At 33.4% G+C, this 20,889-nt stretch overlaps 4 protein-coding genes and 7 pseudogenes across 11 annotated transcripts, besides 3 other annotated features; 7 read left to right on the forward strand and 4 right to left on the reverse strand.

Annotated features, from left to right (window-relative positions):
* Positions 1 to 3,957: 3,957 nt before the first annotated feature.
* Positions 3,958 to 5,229: a mobile genetic element.
* Positions 4,025 to 5,147, reverse strand: TVAGG3_0012600 (annotated as a pseudogene). The gene has a single exon. A coding segment is annotated over exon 1 (1,123 nt).
* Positions 5,230 to 6,450: a mobile genetic element.
* On the forward strand, positions 5,253 to 6,372 carry TVAGG3_0012620 (annotated as a pseudogene). Its single transcript has one exon. A coding segment is annotated over exon 1 (1,120 nt).
* Positions 6,451 to 10,699: 4,249 nt separating the features above from the next.
* Positions 10,700 to 20,889: part of a mobile genetic element that runs on past the window's edge.
* TVAGG3_0012640 lies at positions 11,069 to 11,844 on the forward strand (annotated as a pseudogene). Its single transcript has one exon. A coding segment is annotated over exon 1 (776 nt).
* TVAGG3_0012650 lies at positions 11,931 to 12,221 on the reverse strand (annotated as a pseudogene). Its single transcript has one exon. A coding segment is annotated over exon 1 (291 nt).
* On the forward strand, positions 14,789 to 15,373 carry TVAGG3_0012660 (uncharacterized protein; the record flags this gene model as incomplete). Its single annotated transcript, XM_051219947.1, has 1 exon — positions 14,789 to 15,373. One exon carries the CDS (start codon positions 14,789 to 14,791, stop codon positions 15,371 to 15,373), a length of 585 nt encoding a protein of 194 aa, XP_051104933.1.
* On the reverse strand, positions 15,499 to 15,873 carry TVAGG3_0012670 (annotated as a pseudogene). Its single transcript has one exon. A coding segment is annotated over exon 1 (375 nt).
* On the forward strand, positions 16,187 to 16,537 carry TVAGG3_0012680 (uncharacterized protein; the record flags this gene model as incomplete). The annotated part of the gene is made up of 1 exon (XM_051219948.1): positions 16,187 to 16,537. The coding sequence occupies one exon, from the start codon at positions 16,187 to 16,189 to the stop codon at positions 16,535 to 16,537; it is 351 nt and encodes a 116-aa protein (XP_051104934.1).
* TVAGG3_0012690 lies at positions 17,613 to 18,547 on the forward strand (annotated as a pseudogene). The gene has a single exon. A coding segment is annotated over exon 1 (935 nt).
* Positions 18,964 to 19,474, forward strand: TVAGG3_0012700 (annotated as a pseudogene). The gene has a single exon. A coding segment is annotated over exon 1 (511 nt).
* On the forward strand, positions 19,497 to 19,787 carry TVAGG3_0012710 (uncharacterized protein; the record flags this gene model as incomplete). The annotated part of the gene is made up of 1 exon (XM_051219949.1): positions 19,497 to 19,787. The coding sequence occupies one exon, from the start codon at positions 19,497 to 19,499 to the stop codon at positions 19,785 to 19,787; it is 291 nt and encodes a 96-aa protein (XP_051104935.1).
* On the reverse strand, positions 19,804 to 20,499 carry TVAGG3_0012720 (protein of unknown function, DUF4106 family; the record flags this gene model as incomplete). Its single annotated transcript, XM_051219950.1, has 1 exon — positions 19,804 to 20,499. One exon carries the CDS (start codon positions 20,497 to 20,499, stop codon positions 19,804 to 19,806), a length of 696 nt encoding a protein of 231 aa, XP_051104936.1.

The following is a 20,889-nucleotide window of genomic DNA, read 5'->3' on the forward strand; positions in this document are numbered from 1 at the left end:
TAGGTTCTGAATGAACTTTTAAACAATGTTTCATTTCTATATGTTTTCTTGAAATTTAACCTTTATTTTCACCGAGTTCACCAAAGATTGAACGTTAAATGTCTCGTAAGTAAAAAGGGTTTTGTATTTGGTACATTTTCTTCAGTACTTTCATTCTATGCTGAATATTTTATCTGGTTGTTGGAGTCTTTTGTATGTTGCGCGAACATTTTTCGATATTCTTCTACTATGTCAGCCCGAATTTTTCTTAGACTCTTGAAGAGATCCATATTCTCATTCATCTTGTTGAGGGTCAAGATTTTTCGGCTGTTCCAAATCTTCATCTTAGTTCTGTGAAGTTAGTTTCCAAAGGAGGACTTGTTCGTTTCCTTCAGGCTCTTCTAGCTGTTGTTTCTGAACTATTTCTTCCATGTCTGGTTGTATCTGAACATTTCTTCCTGTGGAGTTTCTTGTACCTCATCTGCTGGCATTTCATATATTCCGAGACCGTTTTAACAATTTCCCTATCTACGTCATCCGACTTCATAGCTTTTGTTCTTTCGTTCCGTCTCTATTTTTTACCGTTTATGAGAGATTGAATTTCATTTACTCTGACATCAAATATCTCGGAGTAAATTCATTCATGTCATTTGGATGATATGCTATTAAATCATATCCCTTAGCGAGCTTGTATTTTCAGTTGAGATAATCCTTTTGGTGCTGACCATAAAGCTAAATAGGTTCGGTCAGTATTTCCTCCTTGAACTTCTAATAGCTTCTTTATATCTGTCACTAAAGTCAAAGAGTATCTGGAACCACACTCTTCTCTTAAGCATTTTTAAGAATTCTTGGTTCCTTTTCTCTACTTTTTTATGTCCTTGCTTCTGTTTGTGTTGTGTTGGTGCTAGTTTTGAACTGTTTGGTTGTTGTTGTTGTTTGTTGGTTGTTGTGTTGGTTCTTGTTGGTTTTGTTGTTGTGGTGCTGATTTTAACTGTTGTTGTTGTGTTGGTTTGGGCATGCCTGTGTCTGTGTCCATGTGACGATGTAAAGTTTTAGGTAGTCCTGGTGCAGGTGTTCTTTCTTGGAGTTATAGTATCTAAGTTCCACCAGCTGGCACATATGTTCCATCTGCAGCGTAATTCCTACTGACTTTCGTTCTTAAGAAAGCATTTACTAGTCTTGTTTGGTCTGTTGTAACTCTTTTTCTTGACTTTCACAACATGCTTCCTAACGCGTCATAGGCACTTTGAACTGCCTGCTCGTTGCTGCTGATCTGTTATTTTTCTATATTTTGTGCTACTCTCTTAACTCTTTGTCGAAACCTTCAGACTTCAGTTTCTTTCCAGATGAGAAGTCGTTCACTGTTTCACCTTACTATGAAGAGCTTCGAAGCGTTCTTAAAGTCAGACATTTTAAAGCTTCATTTGAACTGTCTTCATCCGCTTGTATTTTTGTCCTTATTGACCCTATGAGTTGGGTGCTTTAGCGTTGGCTTGGCATCAACCAGTCATTGTGCTTTATATATATCTGCGCTTTTCATTGCCTTTGCATAGCGCGTCGTTATTTTTACTTTCTTGTGCTAAGTTTCATACTGTACGTTTGTTTATGCAACTGTAAAAGTTTTTCTGCCTTTACATTTGCTTCAACTTCTTTTTTATACTCATCGCTATCCATATATGTTTCAGGCTTTTTGTTTTATCTCTTCATCTTTCAGTATTATATTGAGTAGTTGATGGTTTTTCAAATTTATAACATCTTGTTCCATTTTGCTACTTCTGTTGCTTTTTCTGACACTTTTTTCGCTATTCCTCTGTACTAGTTCTTCAGTTGTTCTTCTTTCTTCTTTTTCTCTACGTTTAACTCATTGATTCTTTGTGTGTCTGTCATATTCTAGTTTCTTTTCGTTTTCACTTATTGTTTCTGTATGTCTATGTTTTACTTTTTGACATCTGTATTGTTATTTTTGAGTGAACTCAAATTCATTTGACTTTGAGGTTTAAGCTGTTCTCTGCAGCTCCACCATAGCCCATTTTCGCTAAAAGTGCCGCTCTTAAACCTCCACTCTTGCACCAATAACTCCGTTTAAAAGCATAGGGTTGCTTACATTGTTGCAACATAGTGGGTCATTCATCATTGTTGTTGCAACTTTGTTGTGGTGTCAGTTTTACTATTGGATGTTTCAATGCTCTCTCTCCTCTTACGTATATTCTTACCTAGCTTACGTGCATTTTTAAGTGAAGTAAAAAACGGTTTTGACATAGTTTATATGACACTTTTTGTTCAGACAAAAAAACTACTCGTCAAAGTGTTGTCAGTTTTTGTAAAATAAACCGTCCTATCTCATTCTATAAGGGAAAAGGCTTCTCAAAGAATACTTCCTTGGAACGCCTATGTAACTTTTCCTGTAGGACGATAGACCCCTCTTGTCCGGACAAAGTTATACTAATTTTGAGTGCTCATACAAAAACGTCAACGGCTGTCGCTGGTGTTTCCGTCCTCCTCTTGGCTTGGAAAAAAATTTCTTATGGGCTAGAGGGCGTCAACGCGCCTGAAGCCCTCCAAATATAAACTTCATTATATACTAAACATTCTCATGGCTAAGGCCGCAACGCCCCTGAGCCCACTTTTACTTTTTTTTATTCTATACATACACTCCCCCATCTGCTAGTGTGCATGCTAAGTTCCCGTCAAAATGTAAACCTTCTCAATTTATCTCGTGAAGTTAAACTTCAATTCTTCAAACATATTCTTTAAATATTGAATTAAATTTATTTAATTTGATTATAAAATAGCGCCTAATATCAATATTTAAAATTGAGAAAAATAACTTTTCAAAAGAACTTTTTCATAATCTCAAAGAAATTTTTCTTATTCAATTAAATTATAATAATTAATTAAACATTCAAATCGAATTGGATTTTTTATAAAAAATTGTCCCTACTAAACTTTTTGAGCGAAATTTGCTTTTCATTTTTTATTATGATTTATTAGACCAACCATTCCTTCTTGTGCGTTAATTCAAACACCGCGAAAAACTTGATCTCGCGAATCTCAATTATTTAATATGGTGTAGCGAGTTCCATACGAGATAAATGAGTGTGAATTTAGATAAGCTATCAAAAACACACTTAAAGCCATGCATACATCAAAGCAATTTAACGCCCCCAAAACGTTAATACCGTCCGGCAACCAGATAATTACTCCTAAATTTGCTAATATACTCAAAAAATTTCAGAATATAAGTGCGGATCCAAAGTATTTTTGGCGTTTAAACATGATCAAAATGTTTATCATTTCCTACAAATAAATCAGAAGAATTACATGTATTTGGAGATCAAAAATACAAAAAGTAAACAACCCCCTCAAATATATATACGCCATAGAAGAACTGTTCGTACCAAATGAGCTAACAAAAAAGTGACACAACTTAATTTCGCGCATATTATTTATTAAAAAAATAACATGAATTTTTTGTTTGATTGATATATGCATTTTATTTATATTATATAAGATTTAAATTTAGGAGGAAAAATGCGAAAACATAAAATAGATTGGAATCTTTATTAAGAAGGAAAGGCAAGAATATATAGTTAACATAATATACCTCTTGACCCCTTTCATTCTAAGTAGAAATGCGAATTGTAGGCATCGAGGCACTAATTATAAATCAAGTACTCATAGCCATACAAATCCCTTATTAGCACTCAAACTTTGAGTATTCAAGACATTAATCAAAGTTTGGAACAAACTTCTCCGTAAGAATCAATCTCAAAAAAACCTCTGATTCAGTTATATTCATTGTGTTAAATTGATTATTTTCAAATTTTTATAAATTAAAAATTCATATAAAACATAAAGCGTTATGAAATATATTTCCATAGAATTTTAGGCTCGAAAATATAGGTGCCCAAAGTGCGTTTAGACACACCCTATATGAGACTATTAAGGAGATATATGCGATATAAATATATAGTTTACAAAGTGTGTATAGCACAAACCTGAATCTCGAATAGTAAATAAACAATTTACTTATATATAAAGTTATTTAAAATAATCACCATGGATCAATCACGCGTTCGAGCGATACATCCAGGCTATGAAAGACCACGCTTTAAATCATCATGAGAAAATTGCTCAATTGCTCTTTACAAAATTTTCAAGATTCATCTGACTCCCGAATCGCGTCCTTCAGCTCCTTTTTTAGCGTGCCGAATAAATAAAAGTCAGAGGTGCAATATCAGGTGAATAAATGGTTTGGAACCAACTTAGGACATGTTTTCCAACAAGTAACCAATTACCTTATGTACTTTTGTGAATTCATTAATTATCAAAATAGAATTGCAAACTTTTGTTTTTGTTGTTTGGATTTCTTCAAACTCATCCAGAATATAAATTGAGTAAGAACATTAGTCAATTAGATACAAATGAGCATTCATCGATATTAGGTTTGAAGAATATCAATTTGCATGATGCCATTCACGCTCCCAAAAACCGCAACATCATCATTCGTGGTCAATTTTTTTCTTCGGAATTTGCGGATTTCTTCCTCATCGGATCCACATGATTTGGCTTCTGCTTTGCATATTGAAACCAAGACTCGTCCCTGTTACTAAAAAGCGAACTTCTTTGGATTGATACGCACCCAAATATAGAGAGACAGCTCTTTCTGAAGATGGACTCTAGATTTTTTTTGAAATGATTATTAGGTTGTCGGATACCCAACGTGTATACGTAGTTTGTACTTCAAATCAAATGTGCATAATAAACACTGACCTGTTGTACGTGGTATCTTTTCTCTCTCATATCCTTCTGAGTGATGCTCTGGCTCCTTTCATCTAGTCGCTTGAAGAATGCTTTATTTTCTTTGATCGGCGATTTTTGTCCATTTATGATGGCGCCATTCTTTCGTCATGAAGTGATACATCTAACGATACAATACCTTCTACATTGGAATATGCTAGAGCATCCATTACCGAAGCATCTCTTAGCCAAGTCTCGTAATTTTTTACAGTCTTGCATTTTTTTGCAACGGCGATGATGTATTCTTTTATGATTTCATTAAAAAAATGAAAAAATCCCGCCAAATTCCCCGACAACCGCCTCTTGTCTCAAAACTTCATTTTATATCCTGCATGCGCCAAAATACACATACTCATCATCTTATACATATATTCAAATTACATAATTTTAATCAGCATATATCTCCTATTATATCTCATATAGAGCGCTTGCTAACGCACTTTGGACACCTATATAATAAAAAATATGAATATATGTATTAATGATGAGATGTTGTATTTTGCGCCACTGCCGGGATATAAAATGAATTTTGAGACAAACGCGTTCGCTTGGAAATTTTGCGATTTTTTTCATTTTTACCATGAAATCATAAAAGAAAACATCCTCGCTCTTGCAAAAAAATGCATAAAGACTGTAAAACAAATCTAGCGAGACATTGGTAAAAATGCTTCGGTATGGGATCTCCTACTATTCTTCCTGTAACGTATCATGTTAGGATGTATCATCTTCATGAACAAAAACGCCATACATAAAATGACAAAAAATCGCCGGTCATCAAAGAAAAATCAAAAGCAATTCTTCAAGCGCTAGATGAAGACCCAGAGCACACTTCAGAAGGATATAGAGATGACAAATCAGTACAACATCATTATATCTGCACAATTATTGAACTACAAAACTAGCGTATACACGTAGAGTTCCGCACAACTTAATTCAGTTCATAAAAATAATCTAGAGTCCAATACTTCGGAAAAGACTCCTTCTCTATTTGTCGTACTTCATCCAAAGATAGTTTCGCTCTTAGTAACAGGGGACAGTCTTGTCTTCAATATCAACAGAAACCAATAATTCATGTGGATCCGACTATTAATTGAAAATCCCAAACATCCCGAAGAAAAAAAATTGACACACAAATGATGATTGTCGTTTTTTTGACGGGCGTGATATGCATCCATCGCCAATTGCATATTCTTCAAAAACCTAATACAATGAATGCTCATTATCTAATGACACATTTTCTTACTCAAATTATCATTCTGATGAGTTGAAAATATCCAAAACAACAAACAAAAGTTTGAAATCATTTGATAAATTCAATATTCACAAAGTCATATAATTGATATTACTGTTGAAAACAATTCAAGATTGCTTCACAAACCCAATTTATTACCTGATTATGACCCTCTGACTTTATTATTTTAATTCTGCACGCTAAAAAGAGAGCTGTAGAAAGCGAATTCGCTGATCCAGATATCTTGAAAATTTGTCTAATAGAAGCAATTAGCCAATTTTCTGCATGAATGATTTAAAGCGTTCTTCAAGCCTGACGATCGCTGCGAACGGCGTGATTGATCCAATGGTATTAATTTTATAATAAACTTATAGTATATGTAACTTGTTATTCTATTCGCCCATATTCAGGTTTGTGCTAAAACACACCTTTTGGAAACCTATATCAGTAATTCTTGTACAGTTATATTTCGAGTAATTTTGTAAATTTCTAGAAATACTTTAAACGATATATATTATTTGTTTCTTTTGACCTGAAAATCCCATAGTATCATTTTAGCTCCAGCTAATTCTAAACTCTTGTTCGCCGCAATCATTTGTAGTTTGCATCAAACTTTTGAATTAAAAACAAAAAAATAGCTGAAATTAAACTAAAGAAATCAGAGTTATGCGCTAAAAATAATTAGTTTATATCTATGGCTCTTAAATGAAATTTTCTTGAATTTTCATCATTTATTTCTTGTCGTTGAATATTTCTATGCTTTCTTTGAGGCTATGACAGCATCAACCTCCCAATATGTTCTTGATTTGATCGATACTATCACTCTCCTCTTTCCCTCCCCTCCACTCACTCTCCCCCCTTCTCCCCCACCTAATCATTCTCCCTCTCCTCTCCTTCTTCCCCCACCTCTCCTCATTCATTAATCTCTCTCTCCCCTACATACAATGTAAATCCTTTCGTGATCTTCAAAATCGTTGAGTTAAAGGTTAACGACCTGTGATTGGCATTAATCTGCAGCTCGGCGTGAGCAGGATTATTGTAAAAATGTATGACATATTGAATATCTTCATTCACATCTGCAATTTTTTCTTGCATGGCCACACTTTTCTATCTTTCCATACCTGGGATTTCCAGTAAGAGAAAATTGGAATTAGTGCCACTGTTTTTTTGCAAAGTTCTGAGAATTCTCCGAATTCTCTTTCCCGTTATCGTCCAAATCGCCGTAAGAAACCGGAATGTTTGTAATCTCTTTCAAGTATTATAGCTGTATTATGAGCGTTTTCTTTCATGAGCTGATAATCAATAATTATTTCAGAACGAGTCGTCATATATGTCATATAAATATTTGCTAATCGTTACCACCAGTAATGATATCGGTATCGTCCATATATTCATGCACTTTGTTGCAACTTAATTCGAAGTTGATTTTTGTTCTTAATTTCTTATTTCAGATTTCTTTATGAGGCCTCATAAATTTTAAACAATAAAATTAACCGAAAATATACAAAACATCCAAAAACAGAGGGGTCTCTATTTTTATTACTATACATTTCTACCAATATTTATATAAATACTTGAAAATAATATTTACTATTAAAATTAACCTCAAATCAAATATTTACAATATTATTACAATAATTATCTCAAAATTATATTTTTTTTTAAAAAAAAAGTTATGGGCTCCGCATTCGTCCCTCTACCCGAAGATGTTTAGTATAAATGACAGTTTTTATTCGAAAATTGTTATCTATCTGGTGTAATTCGAGAGGACTCTTCTGTCTTCCTCCATTATTCTGGGGAAGAAGCCTTCTTCGACGTCGAAAACATATATATGTTTCACTTTCACAATGTATATAGTTTTCATGTTTGTCAGCTTTTCTCTCATTTCGGCGTAAAAACTATTTATTATATATATTATAAATGAATTATACAAAACCATTATATATATTAAATTAAAATATATATGAGAAACTTAAGAACTACCAATGGTTAACATTTTATTTCGGTGGAAGTTTCTATATATCCTTTGTGTCCATTACATATTCCAGCACTCAAGATTATATGACATGACTTCGACAACTATATGGACCTCTCAAAACACTATACCAGATCAACAAAACAATATATTGAAAGAGTTAAAAAAAAGATACCTATAGTAAGAGAACTTTACCATTAATAACACGAAAATATTTGAGAGAGGTTTGAAAAAAAGCAGAATATATAGACCTGGATAGCTATATCTAGTTAATAATATATCTTTATCAAATTCATGACATTGAACACTTATGTTCAATAAGTTTTTATATCATTATATAAACATATATATAAGAGCGACATAGATAAATATATTTGAGGGTTATAGAGTCTATGTGAGATCATTGGACAGAGTTGTATGAAAAATATAAAGACTCTATATATGTTTTCTTAAGTGACCCGCCGTTCTATAACACATGGATTCAATACCTATATTAGACTGGACTTTGAGAGACTCTTTAAGAAACTTTTAGACTTTACATAACCTATTATTTACTTAATCATCTGAAAAAGTGGTGTGAAATGTCATGAATCGCTTAGAGATATGCATGACTATAGTTTAGATACGATAAGATTAGAATATGCGAGATGTCTATAAACCGGAGAAATAGTGTCATAACAATAAAATTTATTAGTAAGAATGTTGGTTTGAAATAGACTACTTTGTTTTATGTTTTTTCCTTGTTCATATTATTATTTACGTGGCACAGAAAGTAAGAAATATGAAGATGAACCAATGCCGCAATATGTTTCTAATATAGTACTCGTAAAGAGTATTTAATCTAATATTAATGACGCACAAACTTTACCGAATGCCACAGAGCAACCTGAACACAACAAACCAGAATATTCCAAATGATATTAGAATACAAACTGCAAGGCAAACTTATGCCACAGTGCAAACAGATGCACAATGCAACTCCATACAAATACCTGCGTCAGTTTCCACCAATTGTATGCACAAATATGAGATGTAAATTTCTATACAAACCCGAGTTGAGATATAAACAATCTTTATGCATGATGAACTGCAACACTAGAGTTGGACCAGAATTATTTTTTCTACCAAGGAGAAACAGAATGTAATGCTCCAGTTAAGTAATGCTAGAATCTCAACATGGAAGTAAAGAGACTAGCGGCATTTAAGATTTAACATCATATGTAAAATTGCGGTTTTCTTCAGTAGATAGAAACTTTCTTTCGATAATTTCAAGATATTGGATGGAATAAAAAACCGTAGAAGAAATTTATGGAAACTGACTTCAAATAATATTGTAAAAGGTAGCAGTTTGTTGTATTATACCTAAGACCCTAAACCATAAGAACAAAATCTCTGTTATACAACCAGCCTGTTAAACCTTGCACCACAGTCTAGTGGAACCAAACCAACACCTAACCCGTATTAAAAAATTATATTTTACCTTCTGATAAGTGTATATGAAACTAATTCTAACTTAAACGCATGTATAATGAATTATTCTTTTTCTTCCATCTTAATTATAACCATACTGAAAGGTGAAAACTTCCACTTGGTCGATTATAACTTTGTAGTATTTCGTAAAAGTCATTTGCAATGCATAAGAAAGATTTGCGGCGCCAGAATAATACAGCTTTGGTGCGATAATCACTCCCACCGTCGAAAAACATTCATATGTCTATAGGTTTTCGACTCATAAAAGTCTGTAGGATATGCTCAGCGCTGATTTAACTATCCTCATAATCTATACTCATCAACTTTTATATGTTGAGAAATAAACTTTTTTCTCCAAGCTTTCATATTCTATGATTTAACATTCATTTTCCTGTCATCAACATATAATCGAGATGTACTCTCCTTTCTCCAATGTATACTGTTTTGCATATCGTAAAGATATCGATTTATTTTATCTACTTGAAAAGCCTTGAAGAGTTGTTTCTAAGTTACAAGCAAACTAACTTGTAAAAGTTCCCGTCAAAATTCTCATACTACGTTTTCTTTCGTATAAGTATTCAATTCATAAGAACCACCGTAAATGAAACCATGTATGCTTCTGAATGAACTTCTCATTACTCGAAACCAATACTTTTGGACAGATGGGCTCTTTAGCCATCTTAATGGAGTCAAAACGATAACTTCATGCTTACGGTTCTCTCTTCTCAAACTTTGACCGACATTAGAAAAATTATCTAATTTTAGTTGTAGCCAAACTCTTTGAATTTCTTTCTAATTGAAAGCATATTTTATCTAGAATAAAAAATGTCGAAAGATAGCTTCCATGAAGAAATACAACACAACCACACTCATTAATGCAAGCTCTAAACTAAGAAACACAACATAACTTTTCAAACTATACTAAGATATCTTAGCCATTGAAGAAGGAAACTTAAACTGATCATAACCCTTTAAACAGATGATTTCTATTCAAGACAAGAAGAACAATACTGTCTGTTAAATCCAACAAAGGACTTTAAACAGAACCAATAAATGAACTTCTTTTGAAAGCAGATGTTGACAAAAATACAAAGAATATATAGACGCACACACAGCATAAAGAAGAAAACGACTAACAACAAGCTTATCCCAGACAAAAAACATACATCATCCTAAACTAGCGACAAACTATGTTGACATAAAATTCAAGTGAAGTGACAAGAGCTGAAAACGAATATTCTAAAAAGACTCATACACATTCTATATCTGATATTACAAACTTACAAGAAACATTAGAGACAAAAGCAAATAAGACTCATACACATACCATTGCAAATATTACAAACTTACAAGAAACCTTAAACAGGAAAAGTGCCGTTGGACATACACATACATCTTCTGAAATAACAGACTTAAACGTTAGCCTTGAAAAGAAAGCAGATAAAACATATGTCAATGAAATATACCAAAGTTTGATAGGAACAACTAAAAATATTGAAACTATTGCTGGTGACTTTTCCGTCTATGAAGAAAATAAATATTTTAGATGGCAATTGGTACATTCCTTAAAAAATGGTATACGGTGTAAACTCATTCCGAAAAATAACAATGAAATGTATGTAAGCTATATAAAGAATGATGGTACACAAGTTAAAGTTCCATTAGACAACAACTGCTACTTAAACTTATATGGAGACGAACAAAAGAAATATTTCCGAGTTTATGAAATGGCAGATATGACATTGCCTGACCCAGCTCCAGCACCATATTATTATGACTATGTAGATGACGAAGGAACACTACATGCAGATGAACAAAAGCAAACATTATATTTAGAATATTATAGATATAAAAGATATAATGCAATAGAAAAAACGAGAATAGTATACTATTATAGATGACAGAAATAAATATTATAGTCAAGATTTTACCTACCCTGAAAACATAAGATTATATTATAAAAAATATTCTTACACAAACCAGAAGAAACCTGAAATAGTTGCACTATATTTTAAGTTCAAAAGAGACAATCCTATAATGTCTCATATGTTTGATTTAATGAACCCAGTAGGTTCTATTTATACATCTATGGAAGCAAGAGGTCCTCAAGTAATGTTTTGGTGTTGGTGCATGGGAACAAATAGTCGACAGGTTTTTGTATTGTGCAAACTCTTCAAAGGAAACAGGTGGTTCGAAGAAAATTAAAGAAGCAAACCTTCCACCGCACACTCATACAGGAACTACAAACTTTTCTGGCGACCATAGCCACTCATTAAGAGACCACCCATTATACAACTCAGAATATTATGCTGGCAATGACGTTTTATCTCCAGATTATAACCATTCAGCAAAAAAGACTTTTCGACCAACTGAACCAGGAGGAAATCATGTCCATACTTTCACAACAAATCCAACAGGCTTGGGTAAAGAATACATGCCACCTTACATGACAGTTTACGCATGGTATAGAATTGCTTAGTCGTCATTTTCAACTTCTTTAGCATATTCGTCAGGAGTTGTCTTATATTTGTTAGGAACTGTCTTTGAAAGTATACCACCTTGAACTTTGACAAGTTTGAAACGAGGTCTGACAATAGTAGTTTTATCTTCTGCTTGCAGTCTGTACATTTTGCCATGTTTGCCTAAAACTTCATAATATTCTCTTGTATACTTTCTTCTATTTTTACGAACACGAATGTGAGTACCTGTCGGGTTCCCATTGTTGTCATAGTCAATAGTATTTTCATATGGGTCGCGTTTAGGTATTTCTATTTTTACTTTGTCACCTTTCTGAAGTTTGAAGCCCGACATTCTTTCTTGTTTGTCTCTTTTGACTAAATTATTAAATATATAGTCTTTCTCTAAGTCAGGGTTGTTTTTCATTTCTTCGGGGAGTGGTTTCCCAAACCTTTTTGTTTACGGCTATTGTAAATATTTAAAACTTGTCTCATCTTTGCCATGGAGAAGTGTCTATATTTGTCGTCATATGACATTTCATTTGCTTCACCACCTTGTGGTTGGTTTAAGTCTCTTAACATTTTTATACAACCGTCAATGACACCAAGAGCAGAATGGTTTTGGTCGACAATGAAATATTGGTTTACATTTTTTGAACGCAGATAGTTTTTTACATCATCTGATTTGAAAGAACTTTCACAGTCAGATGTCAGTTTTGTTGGATGGTATTTGTCAACGAATATTGTCAAAGCAGTTTTCACATCTAAAATATTTTTGGACCATAATGGTATGGCTTCACAGTATCTTGTGTTTTGACCGACAAATATTAGCCAGTATGGTGGTCCATCTGTTCTAACTCTCGGAATGTTTTCCAAGATATCCATAAACCAAGCATTTGGTGTTGAACTAAAGATTTTTACCATGAGTGCTTTCTTTGTCGCTTTAGAAACATAGGGTCCTTGTTTGGATTCGTCATTTTTTATCCTATAAGAAATGGGTTTATTTGGCGCATTAGCAGGAGTTGCATCCAGATTTTTGCCCGCAGTGGAACAATAGCCAGAGGTGTATTTGGAGTTGGAAGGAAGATTTTGAGTACATTAGGTATACTTAAAGAGAAAGCACAACCTATTATACAAACTGTACAGAAAGGTTGGGATGTAGCACGAGATGCAACAAATCTTATTCCAAATCCTGAAACAAGAGGAAAAGTTCAAGGATGGATGGACAATGTAGGAAGACAAGCAGGAAACTATTATAACAAAGCAAATGACTACTATAACCAAGCAGGACACTATATGGACCAAGGTGAAAGATTCTTTAACAGAGGATATACCATGCACAACAATGGGTAAACAATAACCAACCTCAACGCCTCAAACGTGGGGAATGTAAAGTTTTTTACTGAGATGAAATGAACAATACAGCATTGAGACAAATGGTTCAAGATGGATTTGTCGGCTTCCAGCAGTTACACAACGTGTTTGTCAAGTTCTTCCTATACCTCAGGAAGTTTTTAGACCGACTTAAAAAACCTAAACAACAGTTGAAAACAAACCAAACTAAATTTTTTACTGAGATGAAATGACCGAAGAAGTTGAAACGGTAGATTTGACACCACAAACAAAAAGTTCAGAACCATTGTCAAAACCTGTCAAAGAACTTACAGATGAAGAGAAAAATTCAATAATAGAAAGTGCCAGGTCTGGAAATACAAACCCTAACTACAAAGTCACTTTTTCATAAAAATGGAACGGCAAGTATCTCAAAAAAGAAAACAGACTCTCACAAATAAAATATTGAAGTCTGAAGGAGCTTTCGAGACAACAGATGGAAAAGTTTACTTCACTGACCAACAGTTCATTATAGAACATCTCATTGACTTAGAGTCGAAATATTCTAAACTTTACAACAACACAAAAAGTTGAAAGGAAAACAAAAAACAAATGGCATATGATATTTATGAAGATGTTGACGACACAACTGTTCCTGCAAGTGAAGTAAAGTCAGAGGAACCGAAAAGTGACAAAAAACCGATAGAAGAAGAAAACCAAAAACTGAAGATAAACCAAAACCAAAGTAGTTTGGAAACTAAACCAAGTCAACCTTCATTAGCTGGTATGGGTTGGCGTCAAAGACTTATGGCAGCAGGCGGTTATGTTAAGTAAAGAAAAAAATATTTTTTTATTTTTATAAAAATGCCCCCATATAGAATGGATAGAAAATCTGCTAGAATAAAAGCAAGAGTTGCAAAGATATGGTTGGAGAGTTTCGAAGAATTTTAAATATAGGAAGGGAAGACCCATAAAAGTCTATGACAAATTGTCTGGTCTTCGCTACGAAATGGATTTGGAAACAGCACGTGCAAATTAATCCAAACAGACTAGAGAGGTTAGAAGAAGAACGTCTTATGGACATGCCTTTCGATGTTAGTGAACATTGCATGAAGTAAAAATTTATTTTTTAAAAAGTGACATTTTTTTTATTTTATTTGAAATGTACGCTGAGTTTGTTGGAGAAGACCGTTGGGAAACTTGTTTGTTAGATGAGAAATATGAAATGGCATATACCATTTTAAAACAATATATTTTTACATATATTAAATGCTTCAGGTTGAAAAACAAAGAACAAAAGTAGCAGATTACAAACCGTTAGACTATATCTTTACAAATGCTGGTAGGACTATTTCAGATGAAGAAATTTCATCCCGAGTATACAGGTTTGACTATCCAATTCGTTGGCTTCAAAGTCCTTCAGATGCAAAGGCAATAGGATTTAGAAGAGTTTTGTTTTCAAATAGAACTAACGCATTTATGTTCGCAGTATATTTTCATGGGCAGTATAAAGATTCTGATGGTCTAATAGACAAATTTGACGAAATGAGAATCTTTACAGTTCGTTCAGACGAAAGTCTTGAGAAAACTCTAAATGACTTTCAAACTCAAATGAACAAATATTATTGGGAATTTCAAGAAAAATACGACTCTTTACTAAATGGAACATACTATCTGAAACTAGAATATGACAAGATGAACTCCACCGTTTCATTTCAAAAGATTGAAATTAACCCTCCAAGAGATACAGAGTTTTTATTTTGGAAAGTAGACAAACGTTCTTGGGCACAATTTCTTCGGTTACTAAACCAGAACGAACCATTACCACCAGATGGTCCATTTCAATTTATACTTCCACCAGCAGATTTGACAGTTTATAGAAACGTGTTTGACCCTCAAAATGTTATGTGTCATGCAAGTTTCAGTTCAAGCAACAATAGTTTTCTATGTATTGGTAAGGACTTTTATGACTTTGCTTCTAAATTCTACGAACCACCTAGTAACAGTTTCTCTGACTTTCAAGTTTGGTTCACAACAAATGGTGTGCAACATATTATTCCATTGTACTATGACTTTTATCTCGAATTGTCTTTCATATATAACTACGGAAAAGTGCTGAAAAAGTATTGAAAAATAATGTTTATGTTAGCATGTTAGATCTAACACGTTTTCGAACATCGTAGAAAACTCATGAAAACAATTTATTTTTGACACTTTCACAAAAAACATAAAAAAGTGAAGTTAAAATGAGATGTTTACTGAACTGGTTGGATGTCGCCTTCACAGGTTATGTAGAATGGTTGACCCGAGAAGTGGAACAGTGCTCTGAGAATTTGTATAATTCGTGGAATTGGACTCTCTCTGTTTGGAAGTAGTATCCAAGGACGCTTGGCAAAGAACTTTATAATGGCTTCCTTCTTTGCTTGCTTTATGTCGTCGAAAGGAGTGTTTTCTGGTATTTGAATTGGAATTCCAGTCGAAGTCTCGAGATTCAAGACAGCCCTTCCAGAAATAGTGGTGAACTTGACCTTGGGCTTCATGACCTTGCGCAAGTAGTCTTTTACGCAGTCGTTTATTTAAATTAGGTAAACTGCCTCGTCAAATCCTTCTGGCATTCCGAGTCCTTCCTTCCAACAGGAAAAGTTTTTCCTTCCGACAGAAAAAATTTTTCCTTCCGACAGAAAAAATTTTTCCTTAAGACAGAAAAAATTTTTCCTTAAGACAGAAAAAATTTTTCCAGTTGTCCGTCCGTAAACCATTCAAATTTTCGAAAATTGAGAACTTTTTGGTCGAACTTCAGAAAAAGTTTTTCCTTCCAACAGAAAAAGTTTTTCCTTCCAACAGAAAAAGTTTTTCCTTCCGACAGAAAAAGTTTTTCCTTCCAACAGGAAAAGTTTTTCCTTCCAACAGGAAAAGTTCTTCCTTCTGACAGGACACAAACGAATGTCCCACGTCCCACCAACCCAGTCCATTCCCAAACCAGAGGAACCTAAAGAACCACAACAGTCTCCTCAGCAACCTCAGTTCCAGCAAGTACCTCCACCAAATTACTACCAATTTCCACCTCAAGGTTACTACCCACCACAAGGCTTCCCGAACTACCCTCCTCAGCCTATGCCTTACTTCCCCAACCCTTGGATGTTCCAGCAAGCTCCACCCCAGCAATTCCAATCTCAATCCAAATCGAAGAGAGACCAAGAGTTCGAAGAAGGTCTGAACCGTTTACGCAAAGAGTATGCCACAGCTCCAATTGAGAGAAAGTTGTTCCCGGACCAAAAATATATTTTAGGGTAGATGGTTAGATCTCACCTGTTTTTTCACCTCTTTTTCACCCTCTTGAATTTTCATGACTTCTTCGTAAATGTTTTGTCAAGACTTCTTCGTAAATGTTTTGTCAAGACTTCATCGTAAATGTTTTGTCAAGACTTCTTCGTAAATGTTTTGTCAAGACTTCATCGTAAATGTTTTGTCAAGACTTCTTCGTAATGAGTGTAAAGGACCCAAAAATAAAGTTTATGTTAGAATGTTAGATCTAACATATTTTCTAACACGTTTTCTAACATGGTCTAAAACTCTCGAAAATCATGAATTTCCTTAAGATAGAAAAAATAAAGTTAGTTTTATTTTGTATTTTTTTGTATGTAAGATATGATTTCAGGGATTTTTTTGACGAAGTGTCAATGTTCACTTCGTCAAAAAATAACAGTTATCTAATGAAAAAGTTAGTTTTATTTTTTTATTTTGTATGTAAAGACATGATTTCAGGGATTTTTTTGACGAAGTGTCAATGTTCACTTCGTCAAAAAATAACAGTTATCTAAAAAAGTTAGTTTTATTTTTTTATTTTGTATGTAAAGACATGATTTCAGGGATTTTTTTGACGAAGTGTCAATGTTCACTTTCGTCAAAAAATAAAACAGTTATCTAATGAAAAAGTTAGTTTTAATTTTTTTATTGACGAGAATGTCGTAAATGTTTTGTCATGATTTCATCGTAAATGTTTTGTCAAGACTTCTTCATCGTAATGAACGTAAATGTTTTGTCAAACATGAACGTAAATGTTTTGTCAAACATGAACGTAAATGTTTTGTCAAACATGAACGTAAATGTTTTGTCAAGACTTCTTCGTACATGCTTTGTCAAAACTTCTTCGTAAATGTTTTGTCAAAACTTCTTCGTAAATGTTTTGTCAAAACTTCTTCGTAATGAGTGTAAAGGACCCAAAAATATAATTTAGGTGAAGAAGTGAGATCTCACCTGTTTTTTCACCTCTTTTTTCACATCTTGAATTTTCATGAATTTTCCCGAAATAAAAAATAAAGTTAGTTTTATTTTTTTTATTTTTTTTATTTTGTATAAAAAAATAAAAATGTCAACAATCGGCACAACAACAATTCAAACAACAGCACCAAACTCGCTAGTCATGAATCCTACGTCAATGTTGGTAGAGATGAAAAGCTTCATTCCTTCTTCATATACTTTTGAAACAGAAATCCAGAAGATAAAGCAAGAACTTTTAACAAGTAATTTAGACTGTAGTGCGAAAGATGAAACAAATGAACAGTATCTTTATGAAATGGAGGACATTATTGACCATTTGCCTAAACTACCTGAAATTCAGCAACAAAAACTAACCATTCCTGAATTCGATGAAATAGAAGTCAAAGCAACTGACTCAGTAGAAATAAAGAAGTTCATACGAAAGGTAAACTATGAGTTTCTAGGATTTCATTGCAACCATAAGGTTATGGACAAAGATTGCGACATGGTATATAAGAATGTTTCTGACAATATAAATCTGAAGAATTTAAGACCTACGACAACTTTGTTTCGTTAGTTGCTGAATGTGTATGGCAGATAAGAGATGAAGATAGAAGAGGTAAAGTATGGAACAAACAAATAAGACCCGCTATGTTTGAGATGAAGAGAGCAATTGACGCTTTAGTTGTTTTAGCAGGTAAGGTTTCAGAATATAACGCAAAAATGAACCCGCAATGTTCTAAATGTAAAGCAGCAATGAGGAAATATAACTACTCCGTCAAAGAGATAGAACGTATGAGAAACGACTATGCAGATTTAAAGAAAGAAGCAGAAAAACCAGCAGAAGATAAAATGGACATGTTAGCATTTCTGAACAAAAACTATCCAACTGCTGACGATTTCCTTCTATCTGATGTCAAGAAGAAATATAAAGAGACTTTCGGTATCGTTAAAACATTCGATGTACTAAAAGAAGAAATAGAAGCTACAAAACTGTTTAAAGTCATGAGCCATCGCAACATATACCATGTAAAACGCTTGTAAATAGTTATGTTAGGAAACGTGTTAGAAAACATGTTAGATCTAACATTCTAACATAAAATATATTTTTGGTCATTTACAATGAAGTCTTGACAAAACATTTAAGTTCGATGAAGTCTTGAAAATTCATGAGTTTTGTGTGTTTTAGACCATGTTAGGAAACGTGTTAGAAAACATGTTAGATCTAACATTCTAACATAAAATATATTTTGCTGAATTCCGTATGAAAACCGAGAGAAGAACAGCGAGTAGGTAAGAAACCTTAGTCGCCAAAACTCTATGAAAACAGTGAAGAACAGCGAGACCGACTTTTATCTAGGTCGCCAAAACTCTATGAAAATCATGAGTTTCCTTAAGACAGAAAAAATAAAGTTAGTTTTATTTTTATTTATTTTTTTATTTTGTATGTAAGGACAGATATGTCAACATCAGAGAACACAACAACTGCTATCGTTCATGAAGCCATAAATGAAGAATACGAGTGGGTTCAGTTTAACAAACAACTCCGTCTCATTCGTTCGGTCAAAGACGATATGTACCAGATGCAAAGTATTTTGACAGCATGTTTTGCTCCAGATACTAAACACGCAGACGACTGGTTCAAAAACCAAAGCACACAAGAACTTTTGAGTGAAATTTCTCTAGACCGACTTTTTTCGGCCATGCATAAAACACATGAAAATCGTAAAAATTTGCCAATAAATTTAAGAGATATTATGTACATAGACTTTTAGTAAATGCAGTTGCAATGTGGGCTTCTCCTCGTTATGCATGGCATGTTTACAGACTTCTTGACGAAATTCATAGACAAGAACGTGAAGAGATGGAAAAGAAACTTCAAGCAAAAGATGAAGTCATTGAAGCAAAAGACAAAAGCATTCAGAAAAGAATACCACGTTCGGTACCAAAAGGAAAGGAAAAGAACTATAAGTATATGATTTATACTGAAGAGATGGAAAATGAAGAAGATAAAGATATGGTTATGTTGCATTTAGTCAGAAGAAACAACAAAAGCTTTTACGACCTTGCTAAGATTTACAAATCTGACAGAAATTGGTTCTATCGCGAAAACTTACCGATTTCAATGACACCGAATGAAGATGTGAAACAAATAGTTCAAGATACGTTACCTCAAACACACTATGATATTAAAGGTTGTACAATACTTACATTCAAAGAAGACTTACCGCTACTGAAAGAAAAAATAACAGAGTATTTTGACAACTTCAAACAAGCAGAGTAAATGAACTCTTTATTTTTCAAGCTTGACTTTTTACAATTTGAACTTTGTTTGCGTAGATATGAATTCTGAAAGAAGTATGAGGGTCTTGTATGACTTTGTACTTCTCCCATAGTTCATGTCTGTCAAACTTACCTGCCATGGACTCTTTCATAAGTTCCATGAAATCGTCTTCGGACAATCCGGGGAAAAGTACAATGTCAGTAAGTATTCTCTTTACATCCTTACTTAAACTCTTTGCTGTCTGTACACATATTACGACTGAGATGTTAAAGTGTCTGAGCTTCTTAAGAATTCGACACATATCTTGTTCTCTATTCTTTAACAAAGGATGAGAAGCGAAATCATCTAAGATAAGAAGACACCTATGAGGGTAAGTCTTCCAATCGTAAGATTGCAATTTCTTCGAAATGTATTCTATCTCTTTCTGTTTGTTTCTGAAGTGTTTCTTCTCTAATATTCTCTGCATTTCCTCATTTGGGTCTTTAAACTTCGAATTTATATACTCATTTATAGCATTATACTTCAAAACTCTTCTTTGGTACTTCTTTATCCAATCTAACAACTCAGTATCCTTTATACATACTAACTTAGACTTCTTTATAATATCTTTGAACGAATTGACGGTTTGGTCAAATTGACCAGAAGTACTACAAATGACAACTAACTCATAGAATGGGTTCTTCTCATCTAGTTCTTGTTGTTGTGCAGCCATTTTAAGATAAGTGAAAGTCTTACCCGACCCAGGTGGTGCAATTAGACCTGTTATACCATTCTGAGCAAATAAGAACTTTTCATGTATAGGTTTTATCTGAGCATTTTCTAACTTCCTTTGTTCTTGTTTAAAACATTCTCAAATTTCTTGTCAATGTCAGCAAACTTTTTTTCTAACATATTTTTAGAAAAATTAAAATTTTTATCTTTTAGAAATGTCTAGCGATTTCGCTATCTATATTCGAGACAAGCTTTTCGACAGCAAAACATCTGTCGACCATAAAATCTTACATAGTGTAAACAAGAAAGGTGAATTTGTTCTAAAGTTCTGTTTCTGGGAATATGACAAGAACCATAAAACATTAAGCAGAGCAGTCTTAAAATTTGTCAA

This window comes from Trichomonas vaginalis, chromosome IV, assembly GCF_026262505.1.
Source record: "Trichomonas vaginalis G3 chromosome IV, whole genome shotgun sequence".
Taxonomy (NCBI): Eukaryota; Parabasalia; order Trichomonadida; family Trichomonadidae; genus Trichomonas; species Trichomonas vaginalis.